At 45.9% G+C, this 12,611-nt stretch overlaps 1 protein-coding gene across 1 annotated transcript in view; it reads left to right on the top strand.

Annotated features, from left to right (window-relative positions):
* Positions 1-7,758: 7,758 nt before the first annotated feature.
* The window catches only part of LOC121567275 (interleukin-1 receptor accessory protein-like), a 51,651-nt gene continuing 46,798 nt past the window's right edge, over positions 7,759-12,611 (top strand). Inside the window, exons 1-2 of the mRNA XM_041877172.2 lie at positions 7,759-8,242; positions 10,603-10,697. Of these exons, the coding sequence (XP_041733106.1) occupies positions 8,028-8,242; positions 10,603-10,697 (310 nt within the window). The 5' untranslated portion in view covers positions 7,759-8,027. The remainder of the gene's footprint in view (positions 8,243-10,602; positions 10,698-12,611) is intronic.

Below are 12,611 nucleotides of genomic sequence, written 5' to 3'. Positions count from 1 at the left end.
AAGCGCGTAAAGAACAGAGACCACCGCTGTTGACGGGAGTTCAGCCTCCTGGCTGTTTGGATATACTCCAGGTTCTTGTGGTCTGTCCACACTACGAATGGTTCCTTTGACCCCTCTAACCAGTGCCGCCATTCTTCAAGGGCGAGCTTGACAGCCAACAGCTCGCGGTTCCCAATGTCGTAGTTGCATTCGGCAGGGGTTAGCCGACGGGAGTAGAAGGCACAGGGGTGCATCTTGCCATCCTCAGCTGCTCTTTGAGAAAGCACTGCACCCACTCCCACGTCCGAAGCATCTACCTCCACCACAAACTGCCTTGCTGCATCTGGCATCTGGAGGATGGGAGCAGAAGTGAAACATGTCTTGAGGATATTGAAGGCCTTATCAGCAGCTGATGTCCATTGGTACGGTTGTTTAGTGCTGGTTAGCGCCGTGAGGGGTGCAGCCACTGTGCTATAGTTTCTGATGAATCTCCTATAAAAGTTGGCAAAGCCCAGGAACTGTTGCAACTTCTTCCGAGACTCAGGAACTGGCCAGGAAGTGACAGCCGACACCTTCGTGAGATCCATCTGAATGCTGCCCTCGGTCACCACATACCCCAGGAATGAAACGGTCTTGGCATGGAACTCGCACTTCTCTGCCTTCACGAAAAGAGAGTTCTCCAGCAGGCGGCGCAGGACCAACCGGACGTGGTGCGTGTGTTCTGACAGAGTCTTTGAGAATATTAAAATATCGTCAAGGTACACAAATACGAACGTATTTAGCATGTCCCTGAGGATATCATTCACTAGGGCTTGAAAAACTGCTGGGGCATTGGTGAGGCCGAAGGGCATGACGAGATATTCATAGTGGCCGGTTGGTGTGTTGAACGCTGTCTTCCATTCGTCTCCCTCCCTCATCCGCACCAGATGGTAGGCATTGCGAAGGTCCAGCTTAGTGAATACAGTGGCTCCCTGCAGCAGTTCGAAGGCAGACGAAAGTAAGGGCAGTGGGTAGCGATTCTTAACCGTGATGTCGTTCAGACCCCGGTAATCTATGCATGGACGAAGAGAACCGTCCTTCTTGCCGACAAAGAAGAATCCCGCTCCTGCGGGGGAAGACGACGGTCTAATTATCCCGGAGGCAAGAGAGTCATTAATGTAGTCCTCCATGGCCTTTCTTTCCGGGGCTGACAGTGAATACAGACGACCCTTGGGAGGTGCTGTGCCAGGCAGGAGATCAATCGCGCAGTCATAGGGTCTGTGTGGGGGGTAGAGATGTCGCCTTGGATTTGTTGAACACCTCTTTCAGGCTGTGGTAACAGGCCGGAACATTGGATATGTCGGAGGTAGCGCTAGATCCTTCCCCGGTGAACGGGCAGGGTGGCCCCCCTTAAACAGGTCTGGTGACAACTCCTTCCCCACTCACGGACTGTTCCTGTCTCCCAGTCGATGTGGGGGTTGTGCTGACGGAGCCACGGGTATCCAAGAATGAGTGGTTGGCCAGGTGAGTGTAGGAGGTGAAACTGGATGGACTCCTGGTGGTTTCCTGACAGCAGGATTGTCACAGGGGCGGAGATATGAGTGACAGTGCCAAGATGATGCCCATCCAGGGCTCGTGCAGGAATGGGTTGTGTCAGTTGATGATGGTTCACGCCCAGTTGCTGTGCAAGCTCAGGGTCCATGATGTTTGCTTCGGCTCCGGAATCCACAAGGGCGGCCAATGTATGAGTCTTGTCAGAAAGCTGAAGGCGGAGATGAAGCAGGGTCTTTCGGATGGAGGGAGACTGATGGCTTGTTGAGCTCACCCGGATCTCCCCTACACCTGGTGAGCTGCGGCTTTTGCCGGACAAGTAGCGACACGGTGATTCTCGCCACCACAGTAGAGGCAAAGGTTGGAGCTTAGACGGCGCCGACGCTCCTCGGGAGTCAGAGAGGCACGGCCAATCTCCATGGGCTCAGGCTGATTGAGTTGGCTATGGGACTTGACAGGCAGGGGCTGGACAGAAGCGGTATCGACCCGAGTACGGATGGCAGGTTGACTGAGACGGCCCTTCTCCCTCCTCCGGGTCTGTATACGGCGGTCAATGCGAACGGCAAGGTCAATGGCGGCATCAAGCGTTGAGGGCGGGTCATGGGAAACAAGCTCGTCCTTGATATAGTCCGCCAGGCTATGGAGGAAGGCTTGCACCAGTGCCTCTGGGTTAAACGAGCTTTGACTGGCCAGGGTACGAAAGTCAATGGAGAAGTCTGCCACTGTCCGATTGCCCTGACGGATGGTGAGCAGAGCTTGTGACGCTTCGGCTGTTGGCGAGCCTAGGTCAAAGACCTTTAACATCTCCTCCTCAAAGGCACTGAAGGAGGCACAGGCTGGGGTTTGCCGGTCGAATTCCGCCGTTCCCCACAACCGAGCTCGACCGGTGAGATGTGTGATGACATACCCCACCTTGGCTCCCTCTGTTGAGAAAGTCCTGGGCTGTAGTGCAAACTGGATTCGGCAGCTGCTCAAGAATGGTCTTACTTGCTTCTGGTTGCCATCAAAACGTTCCGGGTTCCCAATCCTTGGTTCAGGAGCGTGGGGATCTGGTGGCAGCACTGCCGGGCCTGCAGCATTGGGACCTCCAGCGGAGGGATGAAGGAGTATCGGTGGTACAGGAACAAAAGGACCAGGGGGGTGCAGGTGGAGTAGCCGGGCTTGAGAGTAGTTGCAGGGCTTGGGCTAGCTGTTGTTGCTGCAGTTGGAACTGTTGTTGCTGCTGGTTGAATAGCTGGAGAAGGGAAGCGATGTCGCCAGCCATCCGATTTATGTCTCCCTCAGAGCGTTCCAGTCGCTGTAGGGCAGTCCTCTCTGGCTCTTCCTCCATCGTGGTCAGGGAGTGCGCTGGGTCCATGATGGTCAGATCGTTCTGTCACGAACAGAAGAGGACCCAAGAGCGCAAGTTCAAATTCAGAGTTCTTTATTCAAGGTTACAGGCGGGAAGAGGAGTCCCAGGGGTGTCAGGGGTCTTTCAGGGTCCTCCTGTGGGTACCTGTGCTCCGGGGGTCACCAAATGTCCGGGGGTGTCCAGTCCAAGTGCTTAGTGTGTGTGTTCCCCAGTGATGGAGCGGCGTATCGGGCTGAGGGTGGTGAAACGTCTGGGCACGCTCATCTGGTGGTCGGAGACCTGGGGGAACACACACACACAACAGCAATATGAATGGCAGGCAGAAGTACAGATCAGGGCTGGGCAAATATCGTGGTGAGAGACAGAAGGCAGAAACGAGTTACCGGAGGGGCTGAAGATCGGAGAGTAGTCGAGGTCCAGAAGGCAGGTTGGGATAGACGGGGCAGTAGAACAAGGAGGCAGTCAAGAAAGGATCGGTATCACAAACAGGAGTCAGAGCGCAGACAGGCAGGTTACTGGTCCGGGTTTGAAGACGATCTGACAGGGCTTGGCTGAAAACCAGGGCTTGATATACTGGGAGAGGTAGTGGGGAAATGCAGTTCAGCTGGCAGAGTAATTAGAACAGAGTGAGGCAAGGTGAGGATGGTGAGTGGGAAATGCAGTGCAGCTGGCCAGGTAACAAGAGCAGAGCAGGGCAGGTGGAGCTAGTTAGGCTGAGTAGAGAGAGGGAGGTGAGCAGAGTGGAAGATAATTGAATGCAATTAATGTTGCTACCAGGGAGAGAGAGTGCTCATGACACATTGCAACTTTAGCACCAACTTTTTGGCCTTGAATGCAATGAATTGACTGCTTATACAGTACATCTATATGTCAATGTTCTTGACACATACATTACATGACCAAAAGTATGTGGACACATGCTCGTCGAACATCCCATTCCAAAATCATGGGCATTAATATGGAGTTGGTCCCCCCTTTGCTGCTATAACAGCCTCCACTCTTCTGGGAAGGCTTTCCACTACCTCTTCGAACATTGCTGCAGGGACTTCCTTCCATTCAGCCACGAGAGCATTAGTGAGGTCGGGCACTGATGTTGGACGATTAGGCCTAGCTCGCAGTTGGCAATTCATACCAAAGGTGTTAGATGGAGTTGAGGTCAGGGTTCTGTGCAGGCCAGTCAAGTTCTTCCACACCGATCTCGACAAACCATTTCTGTATGGAACTCTGTCGTGGAAATTCTAATTAATTAATGAGGAGAGACAAGGTCAATCACCAATCAGGATATTACTTTATTCAAAACGTATTATTAAGGGAGCAGGTCACCCCACACACACAAATGAATGTGTCGAACCAACCGATATCTACTGGATGAGGTGGCCAAATATTCGGAGTCCTCTGTGTTCTCATGCGAGTACTAAGAACTGTTTGTTCTTAGAATAGAGAATAAGGAGAGACTTCGTTCGGAACAGAGATACCTTGTATCTGAACATGCAAGTTTCAGAGTACAGAGGGTGGGGGTAAGAACACGAGATGTGCACAGCCGTGGTAACGGGGGCATTGTCATGCTGAAATAGGAAAGGGTCTTCCCCAAACTGTTGCCTCAAAGTTGGAAGCACAGAATTGTCTAGAATGTCATTGTATGCTATATTATTAAGATTTCCCTTCACTGGAACTAAAGGGCCTAGCCCGAACCATGAAAAACAGCCCCAGAACATTATTCCTCCTCCACCAAACTTTACAGTTGGCACTATTCATTGGGGCAGGTAGCGTTCTCCTGGCATCCGCCAAACCCAGATTCCTCCGTCTGACTGCCAGATGGTGAATTGTGATTTATCACTCCAGAGAACGCGTTTCCACTGCTCCAGAGTCCAATGGCGGTGAGCTTTACACCACTCCTGCCAACACTTGCCATTGCACATGGTGATCTTAGGCTTGTGTGCGGCTGCTCGGCCATGGAAATCCATTTTAATGAAGCTCCCGATGAACAGTTCTTGTGCTGACGTTGCTTCCAGAGGCAGTTTGGAACTCGGTAGTGAGTGTTGCAACCGAGGACAAACGTGAGCGCTTCAGCCCTCGGCAGTCCCGTTCTGTGAGCTTGTGTGACCTACCACTTCACGGCTGAGCCGTTGTTGCTCCTAGACGTTTCCACTTCACAATAACAACACTTACAGTTGATTGGGGCAGCTCTAGCAGGGCAGAAATTTGATGAACTGACTTGTTGGAAAGGTGGCATCCTATGACGGTGCCACATTGAAAGTCACTGAGCTCTTCAGTAAGGCCATTCTACTGCCAATTTTTGTCTATGGAGATTGCATGGCTGTGTGCTCGATTTTATACACCTGTCAGCAATGGGTGTGGCTGAAATAGCCGAATCCACTAATTTGAAGGGGTGTCCACATACTTTTGTATATATAGTGTATCTATGCGTCAATATCCTGTCTGTGGTGGAGGTAGGAGAGGAGGGTGAGAGAGGAGGGAGAGGGAGAGAGAGAGATGAGAGGTGGGGGAGAGAGGAAGAAAATAAAGGAGAGAGAATGGAGGGATCAAGGATGGAGAGAAAGAGAAGGGGAGAGTGAGGGAGGGGGTGTGGGGGAGATAGAGAGAGAGAGAGAGAGGGTGAAGGAGGTAGGGAGAGATAGAGATAGAAAGAGAGTAGGGATAGAGGACGGAGAAAGAGAGAGATAGAAGAGAGCGATAGGTAGAAAGAAGGAGAGAGAGAGAGGGTGGAGGGGTGATAGAAAGGGGAGGGAGAGAGAAGAGGAGGAGGGGGGATGAAGAGGAAGCAGAGAGTGAGAGACAGAGGGAGAGATAAGGAGGGAGGGAGGGAGGGAGGGAAGGAGAGAGAGAGAGAAGAGCATCCATAGTGTTAATTTAATCTCCCCTCCATTAAATGCAATTTATTCACTTAGGCTTCCAAGGTGTGATGCTAATCTCCCCTATTGAATACAATGTATTCACTTAGGTATCATATCCGTGCTGCTTATCTCTAGGCATCAATAGTGTGAAGCTAATCTTCCCCCCATTGAATGCAATGTATTCAATTAGGCATCATGTTCGCAATGCCTTTCTATAGGAATCAATAGTGTGAGGCTAATCTTCCCCCCATTGAATGTAATATATTCACTTCGGCGTCATGTCCATGACTAGGGATGGGCATTAGTAATTGAATACTCAAACTGACTTCAAAACTCGATCTTTAACCAGAGATCCATTTTTTTTCTCAAATATTGTAAAGCTATTTGGTCTAAATGTTGTCTTGAAGACAACTTTAATTATCTTTGACTGTTCCAATTGTACATGTGCATTTGCAGGACACAACAAAAAATTAACCAAACCAAGAATTACAGTTCTTCTCCCTAAATTCCCTTTCCCCTCCATGTTTCACTCACTCAATTGCGTTCGACCGCTCCCACTATACACAAGTGCTATGTGCGCCTACAGAAATAAATGCATATAAAACGTTTCTAACTGATCGGATACACAAGCTACATCCCTTGCCAAATGTAGACAGTTTTATCCATATTCTAAATGGACTGGTTGACTGAAGTAGGGAAATATGTGTTCCAACAATGAGCTGCAGTTTTTGAATAATTGCATCATTTCCCGCTTATAGGCTACTTTGCGGTTGTCACTAGTTACCACAGCCACAAAGTCATAATTGGCTATATAAATGTGCTTCTTCGTCTTAATTCAAGGTTACGGTCAGGCATAAGGTTAACAGTGTGGTTAAGGTTAGCGTTAAGGGTTAGGTTTAAAATCAGATTTTCAGAAGCGAAATTGTAGAAGCAGGCAGGGTTGATGACTCTGTGGCTGTGGTAACTAACGTTAGTGAAGACCCTACTTTGCGAACTGCTAGTGGCATTCAGAATTGGCTAGCCTAGGCTATTACCACCCTATACATAGACCGGTCACACGCTGAAAATATGCAAAAACTGTTTGATAAAGGCAAATAGAGAATTTTTCATCAGAATCATGAAGCCTAGGCCTACTCACCAAACAGATGTCCTGGCCATAATTCATCCCCATGCAGTGTTCAACGTAGAATTGTTAGAAAACGTCTGTATATCGAAAAGAAGACAGATTTTTGTTTTGAAAAATGTGTCTTTCACCTTGCCAAATTGATCCCCGTTTCAAATGATCACTCTGAGAATAATTGTTCCAGACACAAGATGCGAATCACTTCGCACTATTCTGTTATATTTTATTCTGTTATATTACATCATCTTTTTTTGTATAAAATAGGTGTCTTTACTCTGATAACGGCTTTGGAAATTAAAGCGTCTTGTCTACTAAATTAACAAAACAAGGCTATGCCATTGCACAGCCATAGGCTTATACAAGCAAGCTTCACACTGCTGAGATTACTACCATTTTGAAGAGTGTTCCATAATATAATATAACCAGTTGATATTACAGTTTCATTAAATGGCACTTGTTTTTTCATTGACTGAATATTTATGAAGTAATTTAACAATTAGGATTTGTTATCTGTAATGGTTATGATCAATTAGGAATTGTTGCTCACTGTTGGCATATAGATAAATGCGCACATATTTTTTTCCAGTGCCACCCTTGTTCTAGTCATGCAAGTACAGTCAAAAAGGTAAAATGTCCATCCCTATCTGTGACGGATTTCTTTATGCATCAATAGTTTGAGGCTGATCTTCCCCCCATTGAATGCAATGTATTTACTTAGAGTCATCTATAGCCATCTTTGTAAAAACCGTACCAGATTGACGCTTACAGGCTGATCCGGGCTGAAACCGCAACTAAAGTTGAGAAATACCCATAGACTGCAGTCACTGCACAATATGAAAAACCGCCTATATTGGAGATTTCGCAACTTAGGTTTTCGTGGAGGGGAGGAGTTGAACTTTCTGTTACAGAATTCACTTAATTCATCATGGCAGTAAGCAGAGCACTAAGAAAAATGAAAAACGATTTCTATATTTATTTCCTTACATTGAAATATGTTGTCGTAACACTTAGCCTGTAACTATAAACCGATAACGCAGCATATGTTGACGTCTAGAAGAAAATGGACAGGTAGGCTACGTTTGATGTGTAATATACTCTGTAGCCTACTGCCGAGTCGCATCTCGAGGGTGCTCAACTGTGTCGCTTTAATTGGAAGGATTCCCAAGACCGTGTGGTTGCCGTTTGTCCTATGATTTATGTTCCCGTGCTGAATGGTACAGTAAATCAAGCCGGGTACTGGCACGGCCGCGGTGTCCCACGTTCCTCTCTGATCGTAAGTTTGTCTGACTCAGCTGCAGCTGGCTGTCTCCTCACCCTGCGACATCCACTCTGCCCTGCCCGGCGTGTCAGCGCTCCAGTCGCCGTCTTCAGCGCTACACAGAGAACCGGTGGACTTGTGGAGATGTAAGTATCACCTCAACCTATTCATTCGTTTATTACGCATTGTGCACTGTTGCAGTACTAGTTGCATGCAGCCTATAGCTTGCTTTTTATCCACTCTCAGCCTATAATCCAAACAATTCAAGCAATATTGCTTTCCCCATACAGTGCAAGTAGAGAAATATCTATACATCTATTGTAATTATTTTCATTTATGCATTTTCATACAGTTTGACAGTTTTGAAAGAAAGACCCTCTTCTCCATCAGATTCTGATCGGACCTGCTTAAGCAATTGACAGACTGAGACATTGGCGTATGTCTCGCTGTTGTCGGAGCTTGCCAGATATCGATCATAGCAGATAATTATATTATTTCAAACACATAATGAGTGCTCTTTTGTGGAAGCAAAATCAACTAATGTATGATATAGATGTATGTCCCATTTTAAGTAATTTCGTGACTCATTAGAAAACCTCTCCCTATCGATCCCATGGTTGAATGATTATGATAAATTCTATGCTAATTCAGGCAGCATTGGCAATGTTTCCAGAAAATTTGATACTAAAGCAGTCATTTGTGACACTCAGATAAGCAGAAGACAGTGGTTTTAGTTAAATTAGCCTAAGTAGCCTAGTGGAAAATTAAAATGCTGTTGTGTCCAATATTGTATTGTACATCAAATGAAGTAGCCTAACTTTATTTTACACAAGTCAGCTCCCGAGTGGCGCAGCGGTCTAAGGCACTGCATCTCAGTGCTTGAGGCGTCACTACAGAACCCCTGTTTTGATTCCAGGCTGTATCACAACCGGCGCTGATTGGGAGTCGCATAGGGCGGCGCACAATTGGCCCAGCGTCGTCCGGGTTTGGCCGATGTAGGCCATCATTGTAAATAAGAATTTGTTCTTAACTGACTTAAATAAAGGTTTAAAAAAATGTTACATTTGAGAAGAAACTGAAGTGAATATAAAGGGATAAGTTGAAAGAGATGGTTCACCCAAATTTCACAATTAGGCCTACATACTGGTTTCCTTACCCTGTCCATAGACTCCATACAGATTAAGAAAACCAATATGTAATTTGGTTGAACTATCAATTTTTAAGATAAACATCTGTTTTTAGATTACACATCTGTGTGAGTTTAATGTTCTTTTTGTTTTTCATGTTACATACAGCGTCAGTGTATCTGTGTTTATATTTGACCATGTTTTGTGCCATGGTCATAGAGTCCTCTCATCTTCATCTCTGTGTTTCTAATATTCCTCTTCCACGTGTCACTGTGTCTCAAGCTGGAATTCAATCAAAACCACCTCAGTTTCTTTAATTACAAACTAATGCTCATGCATGCATACTTTTTATTCTGACAACTGTAAGTATCTCTACAGTGTGTGTAGTCTACCTGCTTGTTGTTGTACATTTTACAGTACACATTTAGAAAAAAGGGTTCCAAAATGGTTCTTCGGCTGTCCCCAGTTAGAACCCTTTTTGGTTTCAGGTAGAACCCTCTGTGAAAAGTGTTGTACATGGAACCCAAAGGGGTTCTACCTGGAACCAAAAAGGGTTCTTCAAAGGTTTCTCCTATGGGGACAGCCAACTAACCCTTTTATGTTCTAGATAGCAAATTTTTTTCTAAGAGTATAAAACAATCTGTGATTCTATTTGACCTTGGGAATCAAGAGCTATGCTCTAAATACTGCAAAGTGGGTTTGATGGAATTGCGCCCTAAGTGTCTCAATGTATATTTAATTCAGCATCTCTGTTCAGTGCCAGTGTATCTGGATAGACAGGCCAAGCCAAGGCCACGCCAAGTTCTCTGAGCGCCTCAGTCAGTGATAGTGTGGCACAGAGACTTTGGGCAGAAGGAAGCCTCCCTCTGTGCTGTTGCAGTAAAAAGCAGTGATCAATGTTGTTGTTGTGGAGGTGGAGGCACCCATATGTGCCTCCGGGGAGCCACCGCCCGACATGACCTACCTCAGTCCTTTCATGCGTGGCAGATCACCATCATTTTGTATCCCCCTTCTCTCCTTTCCTCCTCTTCTCTCTTTACTCTCTCCTTCCTTCCACTTATTTCTTTCTCTCTCACAATCCTTATCTAGTCTCCTTCCCTGCATCTCTCTCTGTCTCTTTCTGTCTCCTTCCTTCCACCTCTCTCTCTCTTTCTCGCTCTCTCCTTACCACGATCTCTCTCTCTTAATCTATTTCCCTTCAACTCTCCCTCATCTGCCTCTCCTATGACCCTGTCCCATCATTTTGTCTCTTTCCCCTCAACCCCCCCAAAGTGTGACAGAACTGACCGAGTGCGAAATCAATGTATGTGTAATTAATAGCTGAGTTATTGTAGAGATCGAGGCAGATATATGGTAATGATTTCCCTCTCCCTCCCCAGGGCTCTCTTCATCATAGCTCTCCTGTCTCTCTCAGTTGCCATGGTGGGAGTAGGAGGGGCTACTACAGCCACCACTCCATCCAGTGTCCACTCAGGTGAGTGACAGTTCAGACAAGGAGATTTTGATTGGTCAGTATTATGCTCCATTCCAAATATGACCCATAGTCCCCTCCGTAGGCAATTCATGTAGATTAGAAAAGATAGGATATGAGTATAAGAATAGCTCCGCTTTGCTAAATGGAATTCACACCATATTTATTACAGCTGTCCAGTCCTTCCCAAACTATCCCACAATTACGTGTCTGGGGTGTAGGGGGTAGAGTCCTGCACAGGTCCGTTTTTTGGAGCCGCACCAGCCCCATGCTGGCCACATCAGTTCCGAGCTCCACCCCATACCCAACATCAGGACAGATCTTTCTCCATCCCGACCCACGGATTGTTCCAAGAGCCGATCTATTACCCGACATATGACATCATTTTCATTCATTGTTTAGGAGTAGTAGGTTTTATTATAATTATTACTAATTAGGCTAATTAGGCTATTTTCCCTGCATTAATTAATGTATGTTCATCATTTGGATGAAAGGAAACCCTGCCATGAATTAAGAACTATATATTTTTTCCCCATATATTTTCATAATGTGATGTGTCACTCAAATTACAAAACGTGCCTTCTATCACCAAGTAAAATTCTGAGTGTGCAAATGTACTTGACGAATAAAGGTGATTCTGATTTTAATTAGCCTTCTTACCTAATTAAAGCCTATAGCCGACATAACAAAACAATACCTTTACATTCAATATTGTTAGTTCCCCAGCTCCTCACACTCTCAATATGTGTGTGGCTGGTAGCCTTATGTCTGCCTCACCCTTCACAGAATGGAATTTGCACCACAATGCAACACAACAAGCTCCTGGGTTAAACATTTTTTTATTATCTTGATTTAAAATGTTTCCGACCTGCAATGTAAATGTTCTGAACCGCGAGCCGACCCACTGGTTGAAATAATGTTTTCATTCCATCCGCCAGCTGATTTTTTTCCGGCTCACCCGTGGGGAACCATGGGTATCCAACCCGATGCAGGACTCTAGCTTGGGGTTGACTTGACATTGGGAATTCGAGAATAGGTTGACAGGCCCTTTATGTTTCTGGTTGAATGATCACAATCTCTGGCTGAATCTCAAACCGAACACTTGGCACCTAAGCCCTTTATCGAGTGTCCACTTGCTGTTGTGTTCGAGTGATCACTTGAGTTTGCAAGTGTTTTGGCCAAAATGATCATTTACATAATGCACACTCGACGTCCCAACTGCCACTTATCAATATTCCAAAATTCTAAATCCATTCACGAACATTGTCTCCTCCGACCTGTCTTCTTGTGGCATTACTCACTAGCTATGAAACAGGGGCACTGGGGACCTGGGGGCAGACACAGATGCATACTCCAATAGAGAGTGAGAAAGCAGTAAATATAAACCCACATCTCTCTACTTCTGCGCAAAATATGTGCAAGTATATCGGTCGCTAGTGATTTAATCAATTGGTTTTAGCTTGTTGTAACCTGCCTGCTACAAAAAGAGTGGGTGAAAATGCACTTTAGTGATGCATTTTCAATTCCTTATGTTATAAAATACATTTTACGAAGACAAATATGATTGTTCATGTTCTGAATCGTTCAGTGTGATCTTTCTCTAACATATTGTGGTGGACACTCAACACCAGGGACACCTGAAGTCAATATTAAATGAATCAGTCTTTATTATCTTGACCGGAGAGGTTCACAAACTCAATCCAAGCTTGATGAAAACTCTGAAAAGGGCATTCCCTTTCAGTCCTTATATACTGCTACACAAACAAGTCATATAAGCATGATTTACATTGTTCATTATTCATTATTAACGTTGGTTCCTGTATGTGACTGACTGATACCTCACAAGGCTTCTTCTCTCAAAGCAGGGACCTTGAAACTGAGATACTATTTTGGGATCCCAGAGCAATGTTCTGGGCG

This window comes from Coregonus clupeaformis, chromosome 6, assembly GCF_020615455.1.
Source record: "Coregonus clupeaformis isolate EN_2021a chromosome 6, ASM2061545v1, whole genome shotgun sequence".
Taxonomy (NCBI): Eukaryota; Metazoa; Chordata; class Actinopteri; order Salmoniformes; family Salmonidae; genus Coregonus; species Coregonus clupeaformis.
This window is presented reverse-complemented; position numbering and strand designations above follow the sequence as displayed.